General features: G+C 45.3%; 1 protein-coding gene across 1 annotated transcript in view; it reads right to left on the bottom strand.

Annotated features, from left to right (window-relative positions):
• The window catches only part of LOC135106386 (protein turtle-like), a 77,487-nt gene that overhangs the window by 883 nt on the left and 51,855 nt on the right, over positions 1–24,749 (bottom strand). Inside the window, exons 8-16 of the mRNA XM_064015350.1 lie at positions 24,033–24,163; positions 23,224–23,383; positions 19,439–19,732; positions 12,278–12,447; positions 10,335–10,464; positions 6,715–6,814; positions 4,731–4,974; positions 3,147–3,599; positions 1–1,100 (exon numbers count right to left, since the gene is read on the bottom strand). The exon at positions 1–1,100 is cut by the window's left edge and continues 883 nt beyond it. Of these exons, the coding sequence (XP_063871420.1) occupies positions 798–1,100; positions 3,147–3,599; positions 4,731–4,974; positions 6,715–6,814; positions 10,335–10,464; positions 12,278–12,447; positions 19,439–19,732; positions 23,224–23,383; positions 24,033–24,163 (1,985 nt within the window). The 3' untranslated portion in view covers positions 1–797. The remainder of the gene's footprint in view (positions 1,101–3,146; positions 3,600–4,730; positions 4,975–6,714; positions 6,815–10,334; positions 10,465–12,277; positions 12,448–19,438; positions 19,733–23,223; positions 23,384–24,032; positions 24,164–24,749) is intronic.

Raw genomic sequence — 24,749 nt, 5'->3', positions numbered from 1 at the left:
GGGCGTGGCGCTGTGTCTGGCCTCATCATACGTACACCTGCTCCCCTCCATACATCCTTGGAACCTTCGACCTTTTAGCTTTAGTCTTCTGGTGCCGTGCGGTCATAACACATCACCTCCGTCAACAGGGTGGGGGCGGTAGTGCCATAACGCTGTCCTGTCCCTTCACCAATCAATCACTCTAGTGTATAAATGGACGAGGAGTGACGTCATCGCGAGTGTTAGCATGCCTCAGCCAATCCAGGCGTCTCTTTTCCTCCTGTAGGAAGTTGGCAGGCCGTCCTTCCTCCCCCTGCCCTCGAAGCTGCCACTGACAGATAAGAAGGTCAGAGGGAGTGATTATAGAAGCATTATAGGCTTCATTTTAGCTGTGATGAGGGTTTGGGACCTCCTCAGAGGCCAGGTCATAGGAATCCACATTGCCGGGGGACCTTTACACACTGTGTTAGGAGGTCGTGCTCGCTTTGATGGTAAGAGGAGGCGAGGGGAGACACACGCCCACGGTAGGCCAGGGAGGGAGGCAGCCGCGGTGACAGTTGTCCAGACGGGCGGGGTTTCTCGAGTCACCACTTTTATGGAGATGAAAAGTCTCCAGCAGCTTTCTTTGGGAGGAATTAGGGCTCACGGCAGGGAGGGCACGTCACATTTTCAAGAGTTGGAGAGGTCACAACAAGAGGAAGGGAGTCACGGGCCACCTCTCAGAAGGCCGAGGAGTGCGGGGCAGATCATCGGAGACATGGAAGGGCGACCCGCGGTGGGAGGTCAGTTCAAGAAGTTCACTAAGGGTCGTTCACGTATCAAACAGAGCTCTCTCTCTTGGCCACGAGAGCCGGCGTGGGATCCTCGGCCAGCAAAGGTCGTCCTGTATCGTGCGAGATGTGCTGGTACGCCAGGTCGTGAATGGAGTCCTCGCCGTACCCAAGCTCGTGACCCAAGCTGGCCTGGCTGTGGGACTGCCGGAGGTCAAAGGTGACATGGGAGTGTGGCCGCCGGGTGTCCAGTGTGGCGTACACGGTGGGCACCCCGCGGGACCTGGGGGCGCCGCTGGGACTCACCTGACGGCCCGGCTCCAGGTTGAGGTGGGCGTACTGCGGGTCCTTCTGTCAGGGGAGAGCAGGGAACACATCAATTGTTGGAAAGTGGACACGCACGAGTGAAATAGAATGTAACAATCGGCTTATGGTGTGATGACAGGTGATTGAAGAGACAGACAATGGCGTGAACTAATGTGTGGCCGAAAACACGGGCGGGCGAACACAACACAAACAAGTCTACTTCAAGGTCAATAGCAAGAGATATTGAGTGAGTAAAGATCAACAGGCGTGTGGCTTTTACTCCTTTGTTGCTAGTTTTAATAGAAGAAACGACGCAGAAGAGGAAGAGGAAGAGATAGAGAGAGGAGAAAAGGAAAGAAAAAGGAAGACAGGCAGCAAAGGGTTCAGCCTTAGGGATCAGCTGATTTCACCTTCCTGACATATCCCGCACGATGTGTCAGCCATGCCTGTGCTCCCGTCAAGCTTCCGTTGGGAATATTGCTTTCAAACGCATTCCGCAGCCATTCCTAATCCCGCATCCAGTCACAGTCACGGGATGTGGCCAAGCGACTCTTGCCTTTCGCCGCCTGACATACGGCTGTGTTTGTATTCTGATTCGTCGCCGTCCAATACTGCCGCTGATTCGAATTTGTGTTTTGGGAACGAGAAGTAGACTCACCCGCCGCCGCTTGAATAATGGACTCAGCCGGAATAATTTGGCAGGGGAAAAACACTTGCCCTGCCATCACCACCGCAACATACGAGGTAGAGGGGGATAATTTAGGCAAGTGAACGACGGTGCAACGATTACAAGAGAAATAATGTCAAAAGAACTCACATGATATTTAGTTAGCGACAGAAAAAAGAAATATTTACATCACCAACGCTATTGATTTACTGTCCACGTTAAGCTGGAGAGAATAATTCAGCTAGATATAACAAGAAGTAATATATGTAGTTTGCGGCAGAAAACACGTAAAAATGTTCCTCTTTCATAACTTCTCCCAGCCTAACTATATTTTATCTTTGATGCCATTTACCTCTTCCCTTGAGGAGCACATGAAAAGCCACGAGTGGAAGTAGAGTCTCAAAGGGGAGGAAAAACGGAAACCTATGTGGGAGGAAAATAGAGTCTCGAGGGGCATGGTTGGGGGAGAGGGAGAGGGAAGCGGGGGATTTTGTTTTTATTAGTCCTATTGATCCCTTGTTTGTGTTTGGTCCTGTGCGCGGCGCGGGTCTGTCTTCCTTCCCCACGACAACAATTGCATTCCTGTCATTTCCTTCCACGAGCTAAATGAGGCATGTGTGTAGGGCGAGGACCAGGGGAGAGAAGGAAAAGGAGGGTGGACAGAAAGTGGAGGAGGAGGGGGAACAAGAGAGGAAAAAAGATTAAATAAAGGAGGAAAGAGAAAATAAAATAAAAGAAAATGGAGCAGGGAAGTTTTTCTATTCTGTACTCAACGAAATCACATTCTGGTATCGTGTGTAAGAATTATTAATGATGAAAGAATTGTTGTCGCGTTTCCTCGGCTGGTGTTTTATATATTTATTTATTCATTCTTTTACAATCTACGTAATGTTGTGCCCAAGGCAATTGTAATGCACTTAGTTTGATACTCTGTTGTTAATGTTCATATTATGCTGTTTTGAAAAAAAAAAAATATATGAGCAAATCTTTGTTGCTGTTTTTTTTTTTTTTTTCAAGTTGTGTTTGTCCTCGCGCGTTGTGGTTCTCGTGGTGGGTCCTTTTTATTTTGTTTTCGTCTCGTTGCGTAGGATGGTGGTGTGTTCTTTTTTGCGTGTTGTGTGTAAGTGTTGTTTTGTGTCGCGTCGTGCATCTTGAAACTAATTTCGTGGGCTGCCGGTGGACCATTTCCGGTTCTCTCGGTTTGCTCCAGTGTTGCGGAGAAACGTAATGAAGCTTCCCGTCACTCCACGGTGTGTCGGCAGAGTGAAGGCATGCACGCGCGCGCACTCACGCACGCACGCTTGCACGCACGCACACACACACACACACACACACACACACACACACACACACACACACACACACACACACACACACACACACACACACACACACACACACACACACAGAACAAGATTACTCACAGAAGGGTGGTGATGTTGATGGTAGTGTTGTTGTTGCTGTTGCTGCTGCGTCGCTGGCTGCTGCTGTTGCTGTTGCTGTTGTTGTTGCTGCTGCTGTTGCAGTTTCTGTTGCGGTAACAGGTGCTGCTGGAGTTGTTGGTGCTGCTGTAGATGCTGCTGCTGCTGCTGTAGTTTCTGTTGCTGTAGCTGCTGTTGGTGGTGGTGGTGCGGGGCTGAGGTAGAGGGTGTTGGCGTGAGGGTGTGGGCGGGGTAAGCTGGTAGAAGCTGGTGATGCACGGCCCCGCCTCCTCCCCCGCCACCCCCACCCGCCGCCACCACCACCTCACGGAAGGAAGGGTCACCGCCCCCGCCGTAGTTGGCGGGCGGCTGCAGCAGTGGACCCGAGGGCGAGAGGGAGGCGTGGACCAGCGGCTGCGGGATGAGGTCTGGATCCACCTCGGCCTCGCCCTCCACCTGCAGCAACACTTTTATGTTACACTGCCTGCTGTGTGTGTGTGTGTCTGTGTGTGTGTGTGTGTCTGTGTGTATATACAATATACGTTTATGTGTGTATATGCGTGTGTATGTGTATGTATGTACGTGTATTTTTATCTGTCTTTCTATATCTAAGTATTCAAATGCATTTATAAATATTTACGTATGTGCATGCAATGTATATTTGTGTATTTCGTTTCATTTGTAAATCAGAATGCTGAATAGCTTGTTGCTGCTGCTGCTGCTCAGTAACATGTCCATAAAAGCTTTGGTCACTGGACATATGCATGCAATTATCATGCCCGTAAATCAATGAACGAATCAATCAGTCAATAAAGAACGAGACTGGTAAGATCAGAGAACGAAAAAGATTGAAGTGTTTTAGTTAGCTCTGATCTGCGTCCAGAAAAGAAAAACAACGCATAGAGGCCTAAAATAAGGCAAATCGGTTACTGGAATTCATCTCTACTTGTGTTAAAAGTATAAGTTGTAAGTAATATTAAAGTTATATTTGGCGCTGGTGAGACCTTATCTATATATTATTCCGTGCAGTTCAGGTTCCCCTACTGCAGGAAGGATATAGGCCCGTTAGAATCAGTACAAAAGAAAATGACTGAAAGAATAACATGGGATGAAAAATATTCATTACTAAAGGGGAGTGAAGCTTTTAAATTTATATTCCTTAGAGAGGCGTAGGTTAAGAGGGGACCTGATAGAGGGCTTTAAGTGGTATAGGGGATATAACAAGGGTGACGTAAACAAAACCCTCAAGATCAGTAATCAGGACAGAACAAGAAATAATGGGTTCAAGTTTAATAAAGTTCGATTTAAAAGAGATTGTAGGAGTTGGTTCTCAGCTAGACTCGATTAGTAATCATGCTGTTAGCGTTGAGTTATTAGAGAGCTTCAAACAGGTACGTATTTTCATGCAGGGACTGCCACGTTTAGGCCTGACGGCTTCTTGCATCTCCCTTTACTCTTTCTCTCTCTCTCTCTCTCTCTCTCTCTCTCTCTCTCTCTCTCTCTCTCTCTCTCTCTCTCTCTCTCTCTCTCTCTCTCTCTCTCTCTCTCTCATTTTAACCAAGATAACTCATTCCTCCTCCTCCTCACCTGCATATCTCTGTGAGCACAGGCGTGGGCGGGCGGGTGGTGGGCGGCCTTCATTCCGGGCGGCGGGGTTGTGGTGGGCGGGATGACAGGTTCGGGTGAGGGTTTGCGTGGGTCGTGTTGGCGGCGACTCACACGGCGACGAAGCAACAACGCCAGCAGGAGGAGGAGCAGCACCACGCCCACCGACGCCCCCACCACCACAGACACTAACGTCCGCACGCCCGCAGACCCCTCCCCGAGCAGGCTGTGGGCGTAGCGGGGAGGGGAAGCAGGAGTTATGGAAGGAAAATATACTGGTTTTGAAATATTCACGTTAAGTTGGATGCCTCAAGTTTGGGCAGGATTTTTTTTTTCCCTTTGGGTCTTAAAGTCAGTTTCGGTCATGTTGGATCGGGACTGGAAAGAAAGTTGTTTACTGCGGCGATGTGTTGTAGCAGTTCGTGTTGGCTTAGTTATGTCTTTTGGAGACGCTACGCAGAGTTGGGAGCCTCGTGCCTGACGTTCCCTGCTTCAATGTGTTTGTGATGCTTAATTGTGAAAATGAAGATTGCGTGTAAATAGTTACTCGTAATGTGAGGGGAGAGAGAGAGAGAGAGAGAGAGAGAGAGAGAGAGAGAGAGAGAGAGAGAGAGAGAGAGAGAGAGAGAGAGAGATGTATGCATGTACCTTTCCTTCCTAAAGGATATAATTTAAATCCTGGATGAAGGTTTTCGCCCATAAGGCAACGCAGCAGCCTGACCTCATTACCATAATGGGCTGCAGTAATACCTACACTAAGCACCGCAAAACCCCAGGATTTAAAACTCGTACGGTGTTGCAGGAGCTGCAGGGATCTGAGGCCTTAATGTCGTGAGTTTGGCAACACTGACAGACTAACGCACACACGAAAAGAAAGAGAATAGGTATTAGGGAACTTATGGATGAAGTAGCACCGGCACACAAGTTGAGGGAGAAGTCTCTCTTTTTCTTCTTGTGCGTCAAAAAGGGAAAAGTATTGGAGGACGAAGGTTTTCTCCGGCGTGTTAAGTCCTGCTATTAAAAGTACCGAGGGTCCTCCGTCATGAGCTTACAGTTGCAGCTTTAGGGCTTACTCGCCGCAGGTGCGGATTGGATTCTTTTACCTCGATATTTTGCATGTTTGAACTTTACAATATTTGTTACTCTTATTTTTCCCTCAAGATCTGCTTATTTCTTAGAAGTACGTATCATGAGGCTTTTTGCTTTGAAATGTTCCCTCTTACATCATGTTTAGCGAATGAATAAATCAGATGTTTTACGACCGCTTCAAAGCATTCCCTTGTGAATGGAGGAAGAGGACTGGTTGACTGCTTTGATGGCGCCGCAACAACAGTCATGTGGTGCCAGGCAGAAAAAGCTCAGCGTATATTCGCCAAAGAAAAATATATTTGATGTATTTTATTTTATTTTATTTATTTATTTGTTTATTTTGTAAGTCAATTCAATCATATTTGTGTTACACCCGCACACAGTGTTTCCTTCACTCTCCAAACTTGTCTCCCTCACCACACTCACCTCTCACTCCTCACACTCCACCACACTCTTTCACACGCACACTCCCACACAAACCTTCATGAATACAACACACTTTACTCCCCCCGTTTCTTTTCTTTCCACTTCCACACACTCCTTCTTGCACTCTCTCTCTCTCTCTCTCTCTCTCTCTCTCTCTCTCTCTCTCTCTCTCTCTCTCTCTCTCTCTCTCTCTCTCTCTCTCTCTCTCTCTCTCTCTCTCTCTCTCTCTCTCTCTCTCTCTCTCTTCAACACTTTCCACATGACCTCGTGCTGTACATTTTTTTTTTTTTCATGTACTCCACTCTCCATTTTCTTTCTCTTTCACCTCCACCCCCCTCCACCCCTGCCCCCCCCCCCACACACACACACACATCTTCCACTTCCTCTCTCATGCGCACATTCCACATTCGCCACATACTCTGGTCTCGCTACTTCCTTCCCTTCCACTTACCCCGAGCCGCCGCCTCCGCCTCCTCCTGTCACGCCGGAGGTAGAAAGGCCGCCGCCACCCTCGCCGCCGTCACTGTGGCCTTCCCTCACCTCCGCCACCACTGAAAGGCAGACAGACAGCCGTGATGAGAGAGAGAGAGAGAGAGAGAGAGAGAGAGAGAGAGAGAGAGAGAGAGAGAGAGAGAGAGAGAGAGATTACATAAGATTACAAGAGTAGAACATAAACCAGAGAGAGAGAGAGAGAGAGAGAGAGAGAGAGAGAGAGAGAGAGAGAGAGAGAGAGAGAGAGAGAGATGAAGCCTGATTAGGAAAGATGTGCAGGCAAATCAAATAACTCGGACCAATAAGCAGAAAATAAGAAAATAAAAAGACCCAAAGGCTGACAGAAAGAATGAAAGAAGTCACGGGAGGAAAGAAAATAAAAAGTTGGTATGGAAATTTTTTGAGCGGTCCCCCCTTTTTAATTTTTTTTTTTTATTATTCTTTTTTCACCCGGAGATAATTTAAAAAGTTGGCTAAAGTTTTGTTGTATAATTATCACTTTTTGGAGATGGGCTGTGGTGGTGGTGGTGGTGGTGGTGGTGCTGGTGGTGGAGCGTGGGGAATGGAAGAAAGAAATGAAGAAAGAAAAAAAGAAGGAAAGAAGAAGCAAAAAAAATGTGAAGGGAAAAGGCTAAATGGAAAAATAAACTTGATAAAAAAAGAAAGTCGGACCAAAGTGTTGATTTATGAAAAGAATTTATCCCTTACGACCCGAGAAAAGTTTAGGTTATTGTCATCCGTTATGGAGAAGGGAGGGAGGGAGGGAGGGAGGGTGAGAAGGAAAGAGAGAGGGAGAGAAAGAAAAGAGAACATAAGAGAGAGATGGAGAGAGAGAAGAGATTGAGGAGAAATGCCATGGCGGAGTCAGTATTAAATGAGAGAGAGAGAGAGAGAGAGAGAGAGAGAGAGAGAGAGAGAGAGAGAGAGAGAGAGAGAGAGAGAGAGAGAGATCTACTTAAGCGGGAGTTGTAATGAGCATTCTCCAGGCTAATCAGCACGCATTGACTTGTCAGTACCTTCACCGCCTCTTAGAAATTCCTGTAATGGGGCGAAGGCGATGACAGGAATGGAGGGAGAGAAGAAGGGGAATTGAAATCGAAGAGAAGAGGAAGAAGGGGTAGTCAAGATGGAGAGAGAGAGAGAGAGAGAGAGAGAGAGAGAGAGAGAGAGAGAGAGAGAGAGAGAGAGAGAGAGAGAGAGAGAGAGAAAGGGGGCAAACTCAATTAAAGCGGACATTTTGCAGGAGACTGAGGCGGGAGGACGAGGAAATGAGATTCAGACGAGGAATCCAGTTTTGAGACCCTACGAGAGAGAGAGAGAGAGAGAGAGAGAGAGAGAGAGAGAGAGAGAGAGAGAGAGAGAGAGAGAGAGAGAGATTAATTTTACCACCGCAGCAATTGGATCATGTGGCATATTAAATCAAACATTTTAAACGACCAAAAGAAAGAAATTGCTAGATAAGACTGGATAAGATAAGGCATCGGAGAGAGAGAGAGAGAGAGAGAGAGAGAGAGAGAGAGAGAGAGAGAGAGAGAGAGAGAGAGAGAGATAAAACACTGGAAATACTGAAGAAGGAAATATTACGTGAGTTATGAGGGAGGATTGAGCAAGGGAGGGAAGGAAGACGGAAAGCAAAGTAAGGAGATGAATGTGCCAATAAACCAACGGAAACTAGAGAGAATTATACAAACTGAGAAGCACAATTAAGAAAGAAAATGAAAAGTAGGAAGAAATAGCACAGGTGATGAGAGAGAGAGAGAGAGAGAGAGAGAGAGAGAGAGAGAGAGAGAGAGAGAGAGAGAGAGAGAGAGAGAATCAGTGAACGATAGAAGAGATGAAGGAAAGCCCGGACCATGCAGGAAGGAAAGAGGGTGTAGGGAATTGATTCAGAGAAAGAATAACAAGGGGATTTACGAGGCTCTGTGTTATTAGAGTTATTGAAGAGTGTCAGGGTAATGGCGTCCACGAGAATGATGATAATAGTAATGACAAGAGTAATGGTGGTAATATAACCAGTTCATTCTCGTATTTCTCTCAATTTGCACACGTTTCTCACTCACGTCATGCACCTCACGACCCACTGCACTCACCACCCGCGCTATATGGGGATCGAACCCTGCGATACAGAGGCGAGGGATCCCGGTAAGTCCAGTGAAGCATCGGAGCGCAGCGAGGGTTGAGCAGCGAGTGTGAAAGGATACACTTGTGTGGGAAGAGAAAAAAATAAACCTTTTCTTTACACGTTGTTGGCTTGTGCTGAGTGCCTCTGTGTGTGTGTGTGTGTGTGTGTGTGTGTGCGCTACCATTCCTTTCATGCCCGTAGATACAGAGCTCGCAAATAAATGCACGTCTGTACAGTGATTAAAGGAGAGTTGCGAAGGGCAGGATTAATTTAAGCTCGTGGGATATCCGATGCTTCTATTTATATTTATTTTTATTTATTTATTTATTTTTATTTTTATTTATTTATTTATTTTTTTTCAAGCGTCAATCACAGGAAGGTTAAAAGAAGTGGAAGGTTCACGGACAGGTAATGAGGTTATTTTCGCCTTGTAAACGTCATCATGTGGAGAGCGGGGAACATGTGTAACGTAACAAGTGTTCTCACTTTAGGGATGAAGTGCCGGGAAGATGTGTGCGTCAGAACTGCACGTGCAGACCTGGATATGTGCCGTGCTGTGTGGATGTACAGACCTAAGTGTATGTGTATGTATATCCTTCACTCGTATATCTATCCACGAAAGTTTCTTCTTGATTAACTTTCCCCATGATAAATTTACCCAAGCTTACGTAACACAAAATATCCTTTTTAATTTATCCTACTGAGTTTTTTTTTTTTTGTGGGAAAACGTGAAAAAAATGATATATATATATATATATATATATATATATATATATATATATATATATATATATATATATATATATATATATATATATATATATTTTTTTTTTTTTTTTTTTTTTTTTTTTTTTTTTTTTTTTTTGAGATCAAGTTTCCTTCCACGAAAATTTCACCCCATCTGACTTTCCCCATGATAAACTTACCCAAGCCAATTAGGTCTAACATAAGATAACCTACATAATTCATCGTAGAGAGTTATTATTTATAATGTTAAGGGAGAAACTTCTGAAATTTACCCGAGATCAATTTACGGTTTACGATGCGACTGTAAGTTGAGTTAGGCGTGGTCATTGTGCTTGGTTTTCATGTAAGTAAATGAGATGACGGGGAGGAAGTTTAGGATGCTTACCATGAATTTAAGGACCATATTCTATTAAAAAAAAAAAAAAAGACTTCTGCACCGCACCTCCACTACATTCAGAAGTCTCTGTTTGAAGTTACACAGGTTTCTTAAGGTTTCATAATTCTAGTGACGGAATAAGATTTCCACATTATTAACCAGAGAAACACTTTAAAGAACCCAGTTAATCATTCCCTGGTCTTTGAAAAACAGAGAGAGCAAAGCGTTCCAGAATGCTAGCCTAAGTTGAGCTGGGAGTGTTTTACCATGTTTCATTTTCCTCTTAGTGTTTGAGTGAATGGTGAGGAATGTTAGGCAATGTTAGGCTGCTTACCATGGGCGGTGTGCTGGTGGGTGGGTGGGTGGGTGGTGAAGGCAGGCAGGTGGACGGTGGGACTCACACCCTTATCATTAGCAGCCCACACCTGTAGACGGTAGGTGGTGTCCGGTTCCAGCTGCCCTACCTGTGTAAACGAGATACCTGGGATTACTCTTTCTCTCTCTCTCTCTCTCTCTCTCTCTCTCTCTCTCTCTCTCTCTCTCTCTCTCTCTCTCTCTCTCTCTCTCTCTCTCTCTCACACACACACACACACACACACACACACACACACACACACACACACACACACACACACACACACACACACACACACACACACGTCTGTCTATTTCCGTCTCAATCTTTTTAAATCGTTCCTAATCTGAGTCCAGTTACCTCTGAATATGGACCAATCAGAGGGCATTTTAGCGGACCTGCCTCACGAGAGCCAATCACCGTACGTTCTGCCCCCATCCCGTCACATATATACACTAATTGGAGAACGTTTTTACTCATTTGACCAGTGAAGGGCCACTCAGGACGCTTTTTCCACCATTCCAGTCGTGCATTGGCCACTCAGCGAGCGCCGTTTAGTGACTTGAATGCTTGGTAATGACGTGGTGTCCTTTTTCGTATCAATATTAATACCTGCAGCTATTTACAGGTGTTACTCAGGTGTAGTTTCTTTTCACCTCTCCCACCTGTCACGTAAGGTAATGATAGTTTCCCCGAACCTTGCCGAAGTGCTATTTAACTTTTCCTTTCCTACCGTAGACACTCAATATTTACAGTTTCCCAGAACCTTCCCTCTCGGACAACGTATTAATTAGTGAGGTGCAATTTTTTTCTCCCCCTTTCAGTTGATACTCGTGTAATTGAAGGGATGAAAAAAAAAAGGGCCTCGCTTCTATTCTAATTTAGGTCACATTAAAGTCACCCTCATGATCTGTTGCCTTCTTCCTTTGCCGCCATCCCTCAGTCTCTCATCATCCTCTCCTCCTCCTCCTCTCCCATTCTCCGCGTTTCTATCTTGTTCTCCTTCCTTCCATTTTACCAAATCCTCGCTGCCTTCCGAATCCTCTTTCTCATTATGGCTTCCTCTCTCTCTCTCTCTCTCTCTCTCTCTCTCTCTCTCTCTCTCTCTCTCTCTCTCTCTCTCTCTCTCTCTCTCTCTCTCTCTCTCTCACACACACACACACACACACACACACACACACACACACACACACACACACACACACACACACACACACACACACTCTCTCTCTCTCTCTCTCTCTCTCTCTCTCTCTCTCTCTCTCTCTCTCTCTCTCTCTCTCTCTCTCTCTCTCTCTCTCTCTCTCTCTCTCTCTCCTTAACACTATTCCCAGCGCTCGTCGACAACAAGTGACCATTGAAGCGAACATTTGTCCTTCGCCAATGTCCCTCATTATCACCCTCTCTCCCTAGTACTTTAATCTTACGTCCCCTCTTATATCATTCGTGTTTTACCTCCAGGTTCTCCAGCGTTCTCACCTACCTTCTCTCTCTCTCTCTCTCTCTCTCTCTCTCTCTCTCTCTCTCTCTCTCTCTCTCTCTCTCTCTCTCTCTCTCTCTCTCTGTCAGTAGCATCCTTTCCCTCCTTTTCCAGTCTCTCAGTCTCTCAATCTCTCCCCTTTCTCTTCTCTCCCTCCCTTCCTGTGTTTGACTCCCATCTTTTTCATTCACTTATCCTTCTCCTCTCATCTGTCGCCCTCTCTCTTTCTCACTCACTCATTTAGCCCCCGCCTTCCCCTCGTCCGTCCCTTTCCATACCCTATCGTAACATGATTACCTCCCTGTTCCCTTGCGTCCCTTCTTTCATAACACCAGTGTATCTGCCCTGCTTCCCCTCTGCCCTTCTCCCCATCCATCCTCCTTCCCCTTTCCCTTCCTTCATCCGCTTTCTCAACGCCTTCCCCTGCCTCTCCGCCCCTCACCTGGAAGACTGGGGTGCCAGCGGTAAGATTGCGTCCTTGGGTTCCTGGACGCGCCACCCGTAGCATAAACACTTGTCTGAGGCCTCCGTCGAAGCCCTCCTGGCAGGCTACCGTGAATCCCGTAGCCGTCTGGTTCATCACGGAGCAGTTGGCTGGAGGATCCGGCTTTCCTGTGGGGCCGAGAACGAGAAGGTTATTAGAGACTTATTAAAAGAGTTGTTAAAGAGGCTGAGCGAAGGTCAATTAATGCCTTATGAATTTCTTTATTAAGATCTTGTGAAGATTAAGAAGATTCTGGGCCGTCTTCTGGTTCTCCTTTCGTCTTACTTATAGAAGGGAATAAAGCGAGGTCCTAAAAATTCTCTGTTTGTTGTTCAAGGAAAACGAGGTTTTCTGAAAAGTTTATGAGCAGCAGGAGTTAATAAGGAAGGAGTAGGGAAGAGATACCCCGCCCCCTCCACAGTCCCTCCCCTTTCTGACTTCCCCGGCGGGTGGAAGATTGGGAGGTTTTGAAGAAATTATGTTAGAGAATGTGAGATGCTAAAGGGAATGGCTGGAGGGAAGAGTGGTGTGGGCGTGAGGGTGACGTGTTGAAGAAGAAGGATAATACAAGGTACCAAAGGGTGATGATTGAAATGAGTTATGGAAAAGATTCGTCTGTTCCCTTACGTGGGGATGACGAGAGTGAGTTGAAGAAATGATGAAGAATAAAACAATACAAGTGTTGGTGGAAGGAGATAATTAAGGGATGCTTAGAGGATAGAGGTGAAGGGAATCAAGTTAAAAAAAAAAGTGACGGCATGCACAGTTAAGTGTACTAGTAACATGCAAGAATGTGATTGGTGTATAAATAAAAGAGTTATCATGTGTACATAAAAGAGTAACTGATCGTTTCTGTTTAGATATTAAAAGTAATTGATCATGTATTTCAGAATTTATTTGTCACCTGATCGTAACTCTGGGCCAGTCTATCTCGCGTCATAAACAATGCTGTGATATTCCAACAGGCACGTGCGTTTATATTGGGGTATAATATATCAAGTGTTTTATTGCACGAATATAAATCACACGATCTTAATACTTTTGTTTCGCGTCGTGTTGATATTCCGGTAAGTGCAGTAATTCATTTCACTTCCACGGGGGTATTAGAGTAATGCTTCACGTGCTCTGCCGATATTAGACGTGATAAATCAGCTCTGTCAAAATACGTGACAAAACTACTGGAATATAGAAATTTGATTTCTTCCGATATTGCCATGACGAATTACAGGAAGAGAGTGAAAAAAATACAGTTGTCTTCGACGGTTTTAGGAGTAGAGAGAGAGAGAGAGAGAGAGAGAGAGAGAGAGAGAGAGAGAGAGAGAGAGAGAGAGAGAGAGAGAGAGAGAGAGAGACTGGGAACGAAGGAAATACGGTGAGGAAAAGTTTGAAGGAGGATATGAATAATTTTATCCCCGAAAAATACGTAAAGGAAAAAATAAACATAGGAGAGAGAGAGAGAGAGAGAGAGAGAGAGAGAGAGAGAGAGAGAGAGAGAGAGAGAGAGAGAGAGAGAGAGAGAGAGAGAGAGAGAGAGAGAGAGAGATATGCCACACTTTTCAGAAATTGCGCCAGAGTCAACCACATATCCCTGGAAGACTAAACCTGACGAGGTGCTGGATAGATAAATCATGGTGAGCGGCGGCCTCTGGTGCAGCAGCGGCGATAGTACCATGATAGCTCCACGCCAAGGCTATTCTCGCCTATTGGCTATTACCCCAACACGAGGCTCGTCAAGGGGGAGGGGGAGGGGCGAGGGTCAGGGACGAAGGATGATGTTATCTTTAGAATACAAGTATCCGAGACCCCGCCCTGCCTCACTCTGCTTCACTCCCCCTGCCTGATCTCGCCCCTTCTCGCCCCGTCTCGCTTCGGTCTCGCCTCAGTCTCGCCCAGTCTCGCCCCATCGCATCCCCGTCTCACTTGGTCCTAGTAATGGTCGTTAATTCAGCGAGGGTTCTGGCAGTGGCTACGAGGGTGAACGAGGAGGAGTTGGGGGGGGAAAAAGATGAACTGGAGAAGAATAGTGTAGTGTGTTAGTGTGTGTGTGTGTGTGTGTGTGTGTGTTTTGTAATCAACGAGTTAGGAGGAGCAGACTCTTCGCTGTAGTTTGAAGGAAGTTAAAGCCTGGGAAGGGTTTATGGCTCCCTACAATTCGAACATGATAGCTTGTTTCTCTCTCTCTCTCTCTCTCTCTCTCTCTCTCTCTCTCTCTCTCTCTCTCTCTCTCTCTCTCTCTCTCTCTCTCTCTCTCTCTCTCTCTCTCTCTCTCTCTTTTACCAGTTGCAGCACACGCCTCTTAATTGTTTCACTGTTTTTATTCTTTTTCTACACACTCGACTCTACGTTTCTCTGTCTGTGTGGGTCCTTGTCTTCTCTCTCTCTCTCTCTCTCTCTTGACTTACGAGCGAAAATGTTACTTGCAGCAGTTAATATTTGACCGTAATACTTTTTTTTATTTTCTTACAGCAGAAGTGTAAGGTGTTCAGCAGCAGTCGTTGTCATGTGTATGTGCACCTTTAAAGACTTCAGGTTATTTCTCTTATTCTTGTGATTTATGCTTGCTTTCTATTTTATCGTGAATATTTTCAATGTTCCTTGGTTTCTTCACAGTCTTCGTTCCGTTCAGATTAAACACTGGAAATTATTTGAGCCGTGCGACACTCATCTTCATAACGCAACGCACTTAAAGACCTCCAATTTGATGTTCTTTACTAATTTGTAGAGGTTAGGTTAGGTTAGCTTAAGTTAGGTTAAGTTAGATTAGGTTAGGTTAGGGTTAGGTTAGGTTAGTTAGGTTAAGTTAGGTTAGGTTAGGTTACGTTAGGTTAGGTTAGGTTAGGTTACGTTAGGTTAGGTTAGGTTAGGTTACGTTAGGTTAGGTTACGTTAGGTTAGGTTAGGTTACGTTAGGTTAGGTTAGGTTACGTTAGGTTAGGTTAGGTTAGTTTAGGTTAGGTTAAGTTAGGTTAGGTTAGGTTACGTTAGGTTACGTTAGGTTAGGTTACGTTAGGTTAGGTTACGTTAGGTTAGGTTAGGTTACGTTAGGTTAGGTTAGGTTACGTTAGGTTAGGTTAAGTTAGGTTACGTTAGGTTAGGTTAGTTTAGGTTAGGTTAGGTTAGGTTAGGTTAGGTTACGTTACGTTAGGTTAGGTCAGGTTATGTTATTATCTTGTATCTTGTATATCTTCTATTATGCGGTGTACACATGAACACTCTTTCTCTCTCTCTCTAAAGACAGGAAATGATCTCATCCGTCCTACAATCATCCCTCATCACACAGCGCACTTAAAATATCATACTTCATGCTCTTTTATGTTGCATCCCTCTTCCTCTTACGATACTTTGCAGTGTTTGTTTTAATCTTCCTTTTTTTTTTCACTCCACGCCCTATTAAAGACTGACTGCATTTGACCATTATAAACTCTTCCCGCTAAACATTTATAACACACTTTTTCCTTGTAGTTTGCTGTCTAGACATTAATCTTCCCTTGCCTTTTATACTCTCCGGATTTAAGACATAAACCATTTTAACTTCCCTATACCATTCCTCCATAACACCCAACGCATGTAACACTGCACACATAGCAGACTAACATCCACCACTACACACACACACAGAGAGAACACTCCCTTAACTGCACCACTGTTCCACCGCATCGCTCCCTTGTCCCATACATACAACTTAACTCCTATAGGATGGTCGGAAACTCGCTTTAGGAATTACCCTTAACGAAATTACCCGGAGAGCCGATCAAGCGGGTGGAATTGGTCTCCTGACTGGGGCGGACAAGGAGGTGGCGAGGAGCAAGCGGATGGCGAGTCTAATTTGGCCAAGAACTAGACGAGAAGACGCGGGCGGGGTATTGACTCGGTGCGCTGAAGGAGTGAAGGGGGAAGGGGTGAGGCTGAGGGGAGACGGGAGGTGGATAAGAAAAGCAAGAGAGACGTGGAAAAATTATGGGAACGAAAAGTAAAAGAAGAGAAGCAAGGAGGGATTGGGAGGCAAGACTACAGAGCGGGGGAAAAAATGGATGGATGAGACGCAGAGAATAAGAGCGAGGGTATATAAAGAAACTGAGAGAGAGAGAGAGAGAGAGAGAGAGAGAGAGAGAGAGAGAGAGAGAGAGAGAGAGAGAGAGAGAGAGAGAGAGAGAGATGAAAACAGAAAAGTAGAAAATAAGAGAAATTGTATGTAAAGGAAACTGATGAGAATGGATGCGTAGAGAGAGAGAGAGAGAGAGAGAGAGAGAGAGAGAGAGAGAGAGAGAGAGAGAGAGAGAGAGAGAGAGAGAGAGAGAGATTATGGATTGAGTCTGGAGTGGGAATATATAGACAGAGAGATTATGTGAAGGTACGATGAAGAGAAAGGCAGGGGAAAGGCTGTGTATATATGGAAAGAAGATTTGGCCAAAGAGCTGAAGCATTAGAGAGAGCAAATGCACAAGCAATGGAAAGATTACGTAAATTAAGCCCAAACATTCCCTAAAACTTTACGTAGAGATGTGAGTAGGTCGCTAGACAGATAGGTGTGTAGATGAACAGATAGACAGATAGATAGATAGATAGTTATTTTGATTGTGTGAAAGAATAAAAAAATAGGTAAGAACGGGATAGGAAAAAGATGGAAACACGAAATTCAATAAGAAGGTGGAAAAATATGCAAATGCCATAAAGTCTTGAAAATAGAAAAGAAAGTAAGAAAGAAATGTTAAAATTTAGTATGGTAATAGCAATGATGATAATAACAGTAGTTTTAGTATTAATGGTGCTAATACTGGGGATAATTATCATGATGACAACGGTGATAAAGAAAATAACAAGTAATTTCAATACCAGTGGAAATAATAGTAATAACAACAACTACTACTACTACTACTACTACTACTACTACTACTACTACTACAGTAATAACAATGACAACAGCGTGAATAACAGGAACAATAGCAACAGAAATAACAACAATAACAACAACAACAACAACAACAACAACAACAATAATAATAATAATAATAATAATAATAATAATAATAATAATAATAATAAAGAGCGGGGGCAGGGACCACACCGGAACACTGCAGAATAAAGAGGCAAAGTGTGGCACTTAATCTTCTTCCTTTACCTTCCCTTTGAAATTAAATGTAGTAAACGTCACTAATATTCCCTCGTAACTCTCACACTGTGAAATCGTATCAAGGTAATTATACATTCTTCCTCAAGCACAAAGAAGGAAATGAAATATGCTTCATTTTGTGTTTTAATATATGCTATGAACTATTATTCTTTTTTTCTTTTTTCTTTTTTTTTTTTTTTAGTTCCCGTCGTAGATTTGCAATCGGCAGAGAGTTATGTAACTTTTCACAAAACATTCATGCGTTTTTGAAATATGGGCTGCAATTTCTAGTACTCTCACGTACCGTCAAAATGTTTTCGAATATCACAGAAAGGATGGCATGGAAATGTGTGTATATGTAGTTTCTTTTTCTTTTTTTATTCAAAAAGGTATTACATCCTCCAAAACATAACAGTTGTGTTTAGGAGCACGCTACTCTGGTTGCACTGGGTAAAAAAATGCTGAGCTGGAAACATAAGAGTGAGTGTCGGAGGGAGAAAGAGGCGCTGTTGTGTAAAATCAGTCAAAGTCACCTTCGGATATACCGCGGAGGATAGCACTTGGTGTGTCTGCTTCAATCTCATTATGGAACCACGAACATGGAAGGCACGGTGCACTCGCTGCATGTATAGCTCCAAGCATCCCGCCAGACATTCGTCATTTAATTGCATTTCTTTCGTATGATAAAACAAGGCAATTCTTTTATATTACTCAAATTTACTTCCTCCATTCCTCTCCAGACATTCCACAGACAGGGCTATTTTGCCAATACAGTCGCCTGTAGTGATAAGAAAACCTGGGCTTACAGTTGGAAATGCTTAGACACATACGCAGTTGTATATTTGGGAAATATTTAACGACGTAGCTTCTTTTGCAATGCGGCAGCGATGCTCGTCTGGCATGTGCGGTAACGAGAGGCGACGAGGGTGAGAAACAACGCGCATATAGAATGAATGGCAGCAAGAACAGAATACGGAAAACCCCAAACAGAGAAAGATAGAGAGAGAGAGAGAGAGAGAGAGAGAGAGAGAGAGAGAGAGAGAGAGAGAGAGAGAGAGAGAGAGAGAGAGAGAGAGAGAGAGCAAGTTTCCCTTATCTCTTAGTTAACCTAACCTTGCCCAAGACACGAAGATAGACCACGCCAGCAAGGAATAAACGATGACAAGAACGGAATACCAAAAAAATCACAAACACTCGGAAAGAAACAGATATCGAGCTTCCCTGATACCGAGACCACGAACATCTCTGGTTAAAGAAAAAGGAAAATATTTGTTCTCGATCGGAGGGATGATAATTAGGGAAAGATAGAATAACGAAAAAGGCAAAACTCCAATGAAAGCTTCCGAACAAAGGAAGACAGGCAAAAATATGCAGAATACGTCCCCTTGAAAAGAAAAGAATAAATAATGGCCGCCAAAAGAAAGCAATAGAACAGTGAATAAAACAATGAACTGTAAACCGCTTCCAACAATACATTCAGAGAGAGAGAGAGAGAGAGAGAGAGAGAGAGAGAGAGAGTAAATAAAATCAGTATCTTTTCGGAATGTGAAATTGCACTTTTCTAGATATTGTCTGAGCAAAACTTGAGAGAGAGAGAGAGAGAGAGAGAGAGAGAGAGAGAGAGAGAGAGAGAGAGAGAGAGAGAGAGAGAGAGAGAGAGAGAGAGAGAGAGAGAGAGAGAGAGAGAGAGAGAGAGACTAAATAAAATCATCGTCTTTCCGGAGTCTACAATTAGTTTTCTAGATTTCGTATAAAAAAAACTAAGACAGAGAGAGAGAGAGAGAGAGAGAGAGAGAGAGAGAGAGAGAGAGAGAGAGAGAGAGAGAGAGAGAGAGAGAGAGTGGGGAAACAAACACGATCAGATACAGATAAAAAAAAAGAAGAAGAAAAAAAGAGGAAACACTTCTGACGGACAAACACGCAACTGACGGAGACAGATGCAAGGGAAAAAAGAACAGGAGATACACAGAAACAAACACACCGCACCGGGAGAGACGCAAAGTAACTTACCCGCAGGTACAATGTGGAAGAGACACGGCTGCTTCTGCGTCCCAATTATATTTTCCGCCCAACAGAGCAGCGTGCCGTAGTCGAGCTCCGTGACTGGCGTGTAGGTGATGATGCTGTAGGTGGCCTCTGAGGTGAAGCGTCCGTGCGGCACGTCAATGGTGTCCGCGGTGTTGTTGAAGGTCCACTTGAAGCCCGTCGCCGTGGGGTTGGCCGCTACTCGACACGTCACCTCTGCATCCTCGTTCCGCGCCACCCCATACGTAGTTATCTGGCCGGGCGAGCACACAGGGGCATCTGGCGAGGGAGAAGAGTGGCGAGGGGCGTCAGGTGGCGAGGGAAAAACTGGAAAACTGGACACGATCGCGGGGGTAGAAGGGGAAGACCAGGAGGGGACAGCCAAGGGGATGACAGAGAAGGGGCAGGGAGGTGCGACGACAGGTCACTCGGGAGCGTTTAAAGGGGGAAGTGCGGGGCGCGTTACGAAGGAAGCGACAAAAAAGTTGGCAAGGAAGGATGCGGGGATAGAAGGTTATGAGAGGAAGGATTGAGGAATTAGTGAGGAGCAGTATTAGGGGGAGTAAACTTAAGGGGGAGGTAAGGAAAGAGAGGATACAAGGTGTGAGGAGGGCAAGGGATGGCCAAAGGAGGGTAAGAGGGAGGAGGAAGAAGGGGAGGCGAAGTGAGGAAAGAGGCTGCTGTGCTACAACGTGTGGGGAGAGGGATGGGACGGTCAGGAGGGAAATGGGAGGAAGAGGAGGAGGCGTGGACTGGATGGGCAGCCAACCGGGGAAGCCAGCCGGAAGTACTCAAGTGATGCGGTCGAGGACGTGTGAAATGGGAAACGTCAACACACACGACAAACACACACACACACACACACACACACACACACACACACACACACACACACACACACACACACACACACACACACACACACACACACACACACACACACACACACACACACACACACACACACACACTCACACACACTTTGCACCGGGAGGGAAAAAGAAAAAAACACGAATACTCAAGCTGTGTACACGAAAGAAATTGGAGAAGGGGCGCAAGATACAGTCCTGGGAGGAGAGGATATGGAGAGAAAACACCAAATAGAAAACGTGAAGGACATGGGGCGCACACAAGGGAAGAAAGAAAGAAAAAAAAAAAAACGGGAGGGTAAAAAAAAAAAACCGAAGAAAGGAAAGCGTGGAATACACACGAAGAATTCAAAAACGGTGAAAAAGTTAACGGGGATAGGTTGAGAGAAAACTAAACGGGTGCAAGAAACACGAAACACGTATATACAACCAGAATGCAATCAGAGAGAAGTTATGCAATTAAGGACACGTGTTGAATTCAGTACGAGGAATGAAAGAAAGGGAGTGAAGGGGGGAGAGAATATTGTCCTGAAACCTTGGTGATACTGAAAGAAACTGAGGGGTGAAGGAGGATAGGGAGAAAGCCTTGAAGACCAGAACGGAAAGGGACGGAAAGAGGACAAGAGAGGTTACGAGGACAAAGGCAGTGTATTAGAAACCTTCCATTATCTTTAGGAAATGTGAGGGCGACGCAGAGGCTTTTGTAAGGCCATAAAGGAGGCGGGAGGGAGACAGGTGGCAGGCGCGGGGGCGACCAGAAGAGGGATGAATCAAGAAGGCAAAGGATAATATTATCTTTTAATGTTCTTACTATACCCCACCACCCACACTGAAGTACGTAATTAGACGTTGATGTTATTTTGTTTGCACTTAGTTGGAGAAGTTTAACTTGAGAGTCTGGCTTCCCTGCCGAGGCACCTGCTGAGCCTCCCCGTGCCAGCATCAAACTATGGAATATTTAACAAGTCTTTTGCATCCTTCCCGCCCTCCATAACCAGAGTAGGCCGAGACACAGCTGTTCCCGCCACCACAGGATGCACCGCCCTTCTCCCTTCTCCCACCCTAATCACCTGCCTCACTCCCGCCACTCACGCCCCAGCACATCAGCCCGGCTAGACGATATTAGGCATCCGCTTCAGGCACGTGGATTGAGGCTGGCGGCTGCCACCTTTATGTTGATTGATTCTGGCAGCGTTGACGTGTGTGTGTGTGTGTGTGTGTGTGTGTGTGTGTGTGTGTGTGTGTGTGTGTGTGTGTGTGTGTGTGTGTGTGTGTGTGTGTCGCACGCGCGCGTCTTGCGAACTAAAGTATCTCTGGGATCCTGGCAATGCAAGGCTGCCTAGTATTGCTTTACGTGCTGTGAAAAGATCTGTAGCCATGTGTAAGGCATGAGGAGGGGAGGGGCATTCGGGCGATAAAAAAGTCATATTGCTTGGGCGGGGGAACGCGGGCGGCAGCTGGTCTCGGCCTCACCAGCAGCGGCCAGTCTGGATTATTATCTTCACAGCAGCTGCGTCTGCCTCGCCACAGCTGAGCGCAGCAGCTGTCGATTAAGAGTGATGCTTGCGGTGGGTGTGTTGGCGGTGGAGGTAGAAGAGGAGGAGGTGTTAGATCCGCAACTGAGGGATCCTTTTTCACGCCGACGTCCCCGAGGCGCCGTGCTCCTGTACCGCATCTTACTGTGATCAGGTGGGAGGCCGTTTGATGCATCTTAATGACACTCACTCCCGCGCCAGCCTCTCCTGTGGCCGCCTCGTCTTTGCACTATTTTCCGCAAACTCCTTGGTGTTCGTTAAAACTCCTTCAGGAAGAGTGAGGAATGACTCGGCCGCGTTTCCCAAAACTCCCTCCCGACAGCAAGTTATTCAGTCTCTCACTCCTCGCGCCATACTTTGCTGTCTTTGATTTATACTACTTCATTCCTCCTCCTCTCCTCCTTCCTTCACTTTGCAACGCTCTCTTTTTGTAGCCTGTTTCCTGAAGCCAAGCCGTTCTCCTTCCATCTTTCCTACGTCTCTCTCTCTCTCTCTCTCTCTCTCTCTCTCTCTCTCTCTCTCTCTCTCTCTCTCTCTCTCTCTCTCTCTCTCTCTCTCTCTCTCTCTCTCTCTCTCTCTCTCTCTCTCTCTCTCTCTCTCTGAGTCATTGCTCCAAGGTGTAACTAACAAAAGAACGAAGTCTATTCCATCTGTTATCTTCAGCCTTGCGCCGCCTTTTGATTTAATGAAGCATAATCAGTTCTTTCATTACTTGCTGGAAATATACCTTGCTTTTTTCCTAAGTAAGACAGATTAAGTAAAAGAATTTTACAAAAGAAGCCTCTAAGTGTATTAGGATTAGGCGGAGGAGGAAGAGGAAGAGGAGAAGCAAAGATTAGGAGATGGAAGGGAAGGAAGAGAAATAGAACGAAGCCATCCGACGACAACAAATATAAGATGATGGAGGAGGAGGAGGAGGAGGAGGGGGAGGAGGAGGGGCGGGATGAGGAGGAGGAGGAGGGGAAGGAGAAGAAGGAGAGGAAGAAGGAGGAGGAGGAGAAAAATATGTTACTGATAAGGTGGTGAAAAAAAATATGGAGAGAGAGAGAGAGAGAGCGAGAGAGAGAGAGAGAGAGAGAGAGAGAGAGAGAGAGAGAGAGAGAGAGAGAGAGAGAGAGAGAGAGAGAGAGAGAGAGAGAGAGAGAGAGAGAGAGAGAAAAGAAAAGAAAATATTGTCAAGAACGAGAGGAAAAAACTGAACACGAAAACAAGAACGAAAAAGGGAAGAAAAATAAGAACAGAAGAAAGAAAAAGCGCAGAAAAACGATTCTCAAACGTACTTCCTCCTCCTCCTCCTCCTCCTCCTCCTCCTCCTCCTCCTCCTCCTCCTCCTCCTACGGAAGATAACAAACAGTGCCACACTCACACTTGATGTCCAGATTGACAGCCTCAGACACGCCGTCCCCCTCAATGTTGGAGGCGGAGCAGGAGTAGCGACCCCCGTGCTTCCTGGACACCTTCTGCAACACGAGGCTCTGGTTGCTGACGATGATCCCCGCCGTGATGTTGTGCTGCAGGAGCTGACCCTGTGAGGCGACGAGGCGGAGCGGGGGGATTGGACACGAAGGGGCAGAGGGAGGAAGAGAAGTTTAGATGAAGGGAAAGGATGAGAAAGCCGAGGAGTTGAGAATAAAAGGAAAAAAGAAGGATGTGAAAGAGTTGTGAACAAACAAGATGAGGTTGAGGGCAAGGAGTTGAGAAGAAATTGAGAAGGAAAATGGAGGAGAGAATGAGAGCCAAGAGGGGAGAAAGAGAGACAGGAGGAAGAAAGAATATATATATATATATATATATATATATATATATATATATATATATATATATATATATATATATATATATATATATATATATATATATATATTAGTGGTACGAGTCGACCATGACGCGTGATGTAGTTAACTGAACGATGCTAAATTGAATAACAGTTTTGTACCAACGATAAGTGACCACCAGCCGCACACCCACCTACCCACCTCCACACACTCACACACACACCCAAACACACTCCCACACAGACACCCACACACCCACTCTCACACACACTGCCACACAGACACCACACACCCACTCCCATTCACCCACACAGACTCTAACACAGACACCCGTACACACTCCCACACACCCACACCCACACAGACTCCCACACACCCTCCCACACGTCAATACACTCACGTTGTGCTGCCAGGTGACTTTGTACGCCCTCGGGTTGGCCTGTATTGTGCATTCGAAGTACACATCATCGCCCTCCTTGATCTTGCCAGCCTGCAGGGAGGTGCCCAGTTTAGCCCTGGCCTCGGGCACGTCTGCAGCAGGAGAGCAAGAGAAATGTTAAGGGTTTTCATTCAGTTATCAGTTCTTTTTGCTTGTCACTCTTATTTTTCTTTGTTATTTTCTCCCTCCCTCTCTCGTTCTCGTTTTTCTTCCTCTCCCTTCTTTTATTCTTTTTTTTTCGTTTTCCTCGTTTTTTATTTACTTTCGTTTTACCGCTCTCTCTCTCTCTCTCTCTCTCTCTCTCTCTCTCTCTCTCTCTCTCTCGTCTCTCTCTCTCTCTCTCTCTCTCTGATTTCCTATTTTGAAGTATCCGTTTCCTATTTTTTTTTATATATTTTCACCTCACTGTTATGTTTTCTCCTTTTGTTTCTTGTTTTTTTCTCTGTTATATTTTTGTTGTGGTTTTTTTTTTCTTTTGCGCCGTGTTTGTTGTTCCATATTTCTGTATAACTTGTTCCGATTATTTTAACTTCTGAGCGCAGCATTAATATTTACATTCTGCGTGGAGCATTTTCTTTATTTTCTTCTCATTTATCTTCATCATTATCTTCCGTTTGGATTATTTCACGTTCCTCACTCGTTTGTTTTATTTCTTTGATGAACATCCCTTTATATATT

The sequence above is a fragment of the Scylla paramamosain genome, chromosome 13 (assembly GCF_035594125.1).
Source record: "Scylla paramamosain isolate STU-SP2022 chromosome 13, ASM3559412v1, whole genome shotgun sequence".
NCBI lineage: Eukaryota > Metazoa > Arthropoda > Malacostraca > Decapoda > Portunidae > Scylla > Scylla paramamosain.
Note: the sequence above shows the minus strand (reverse complement) of the source record. Positions and strands in the feature narration are given on the sequence as shown.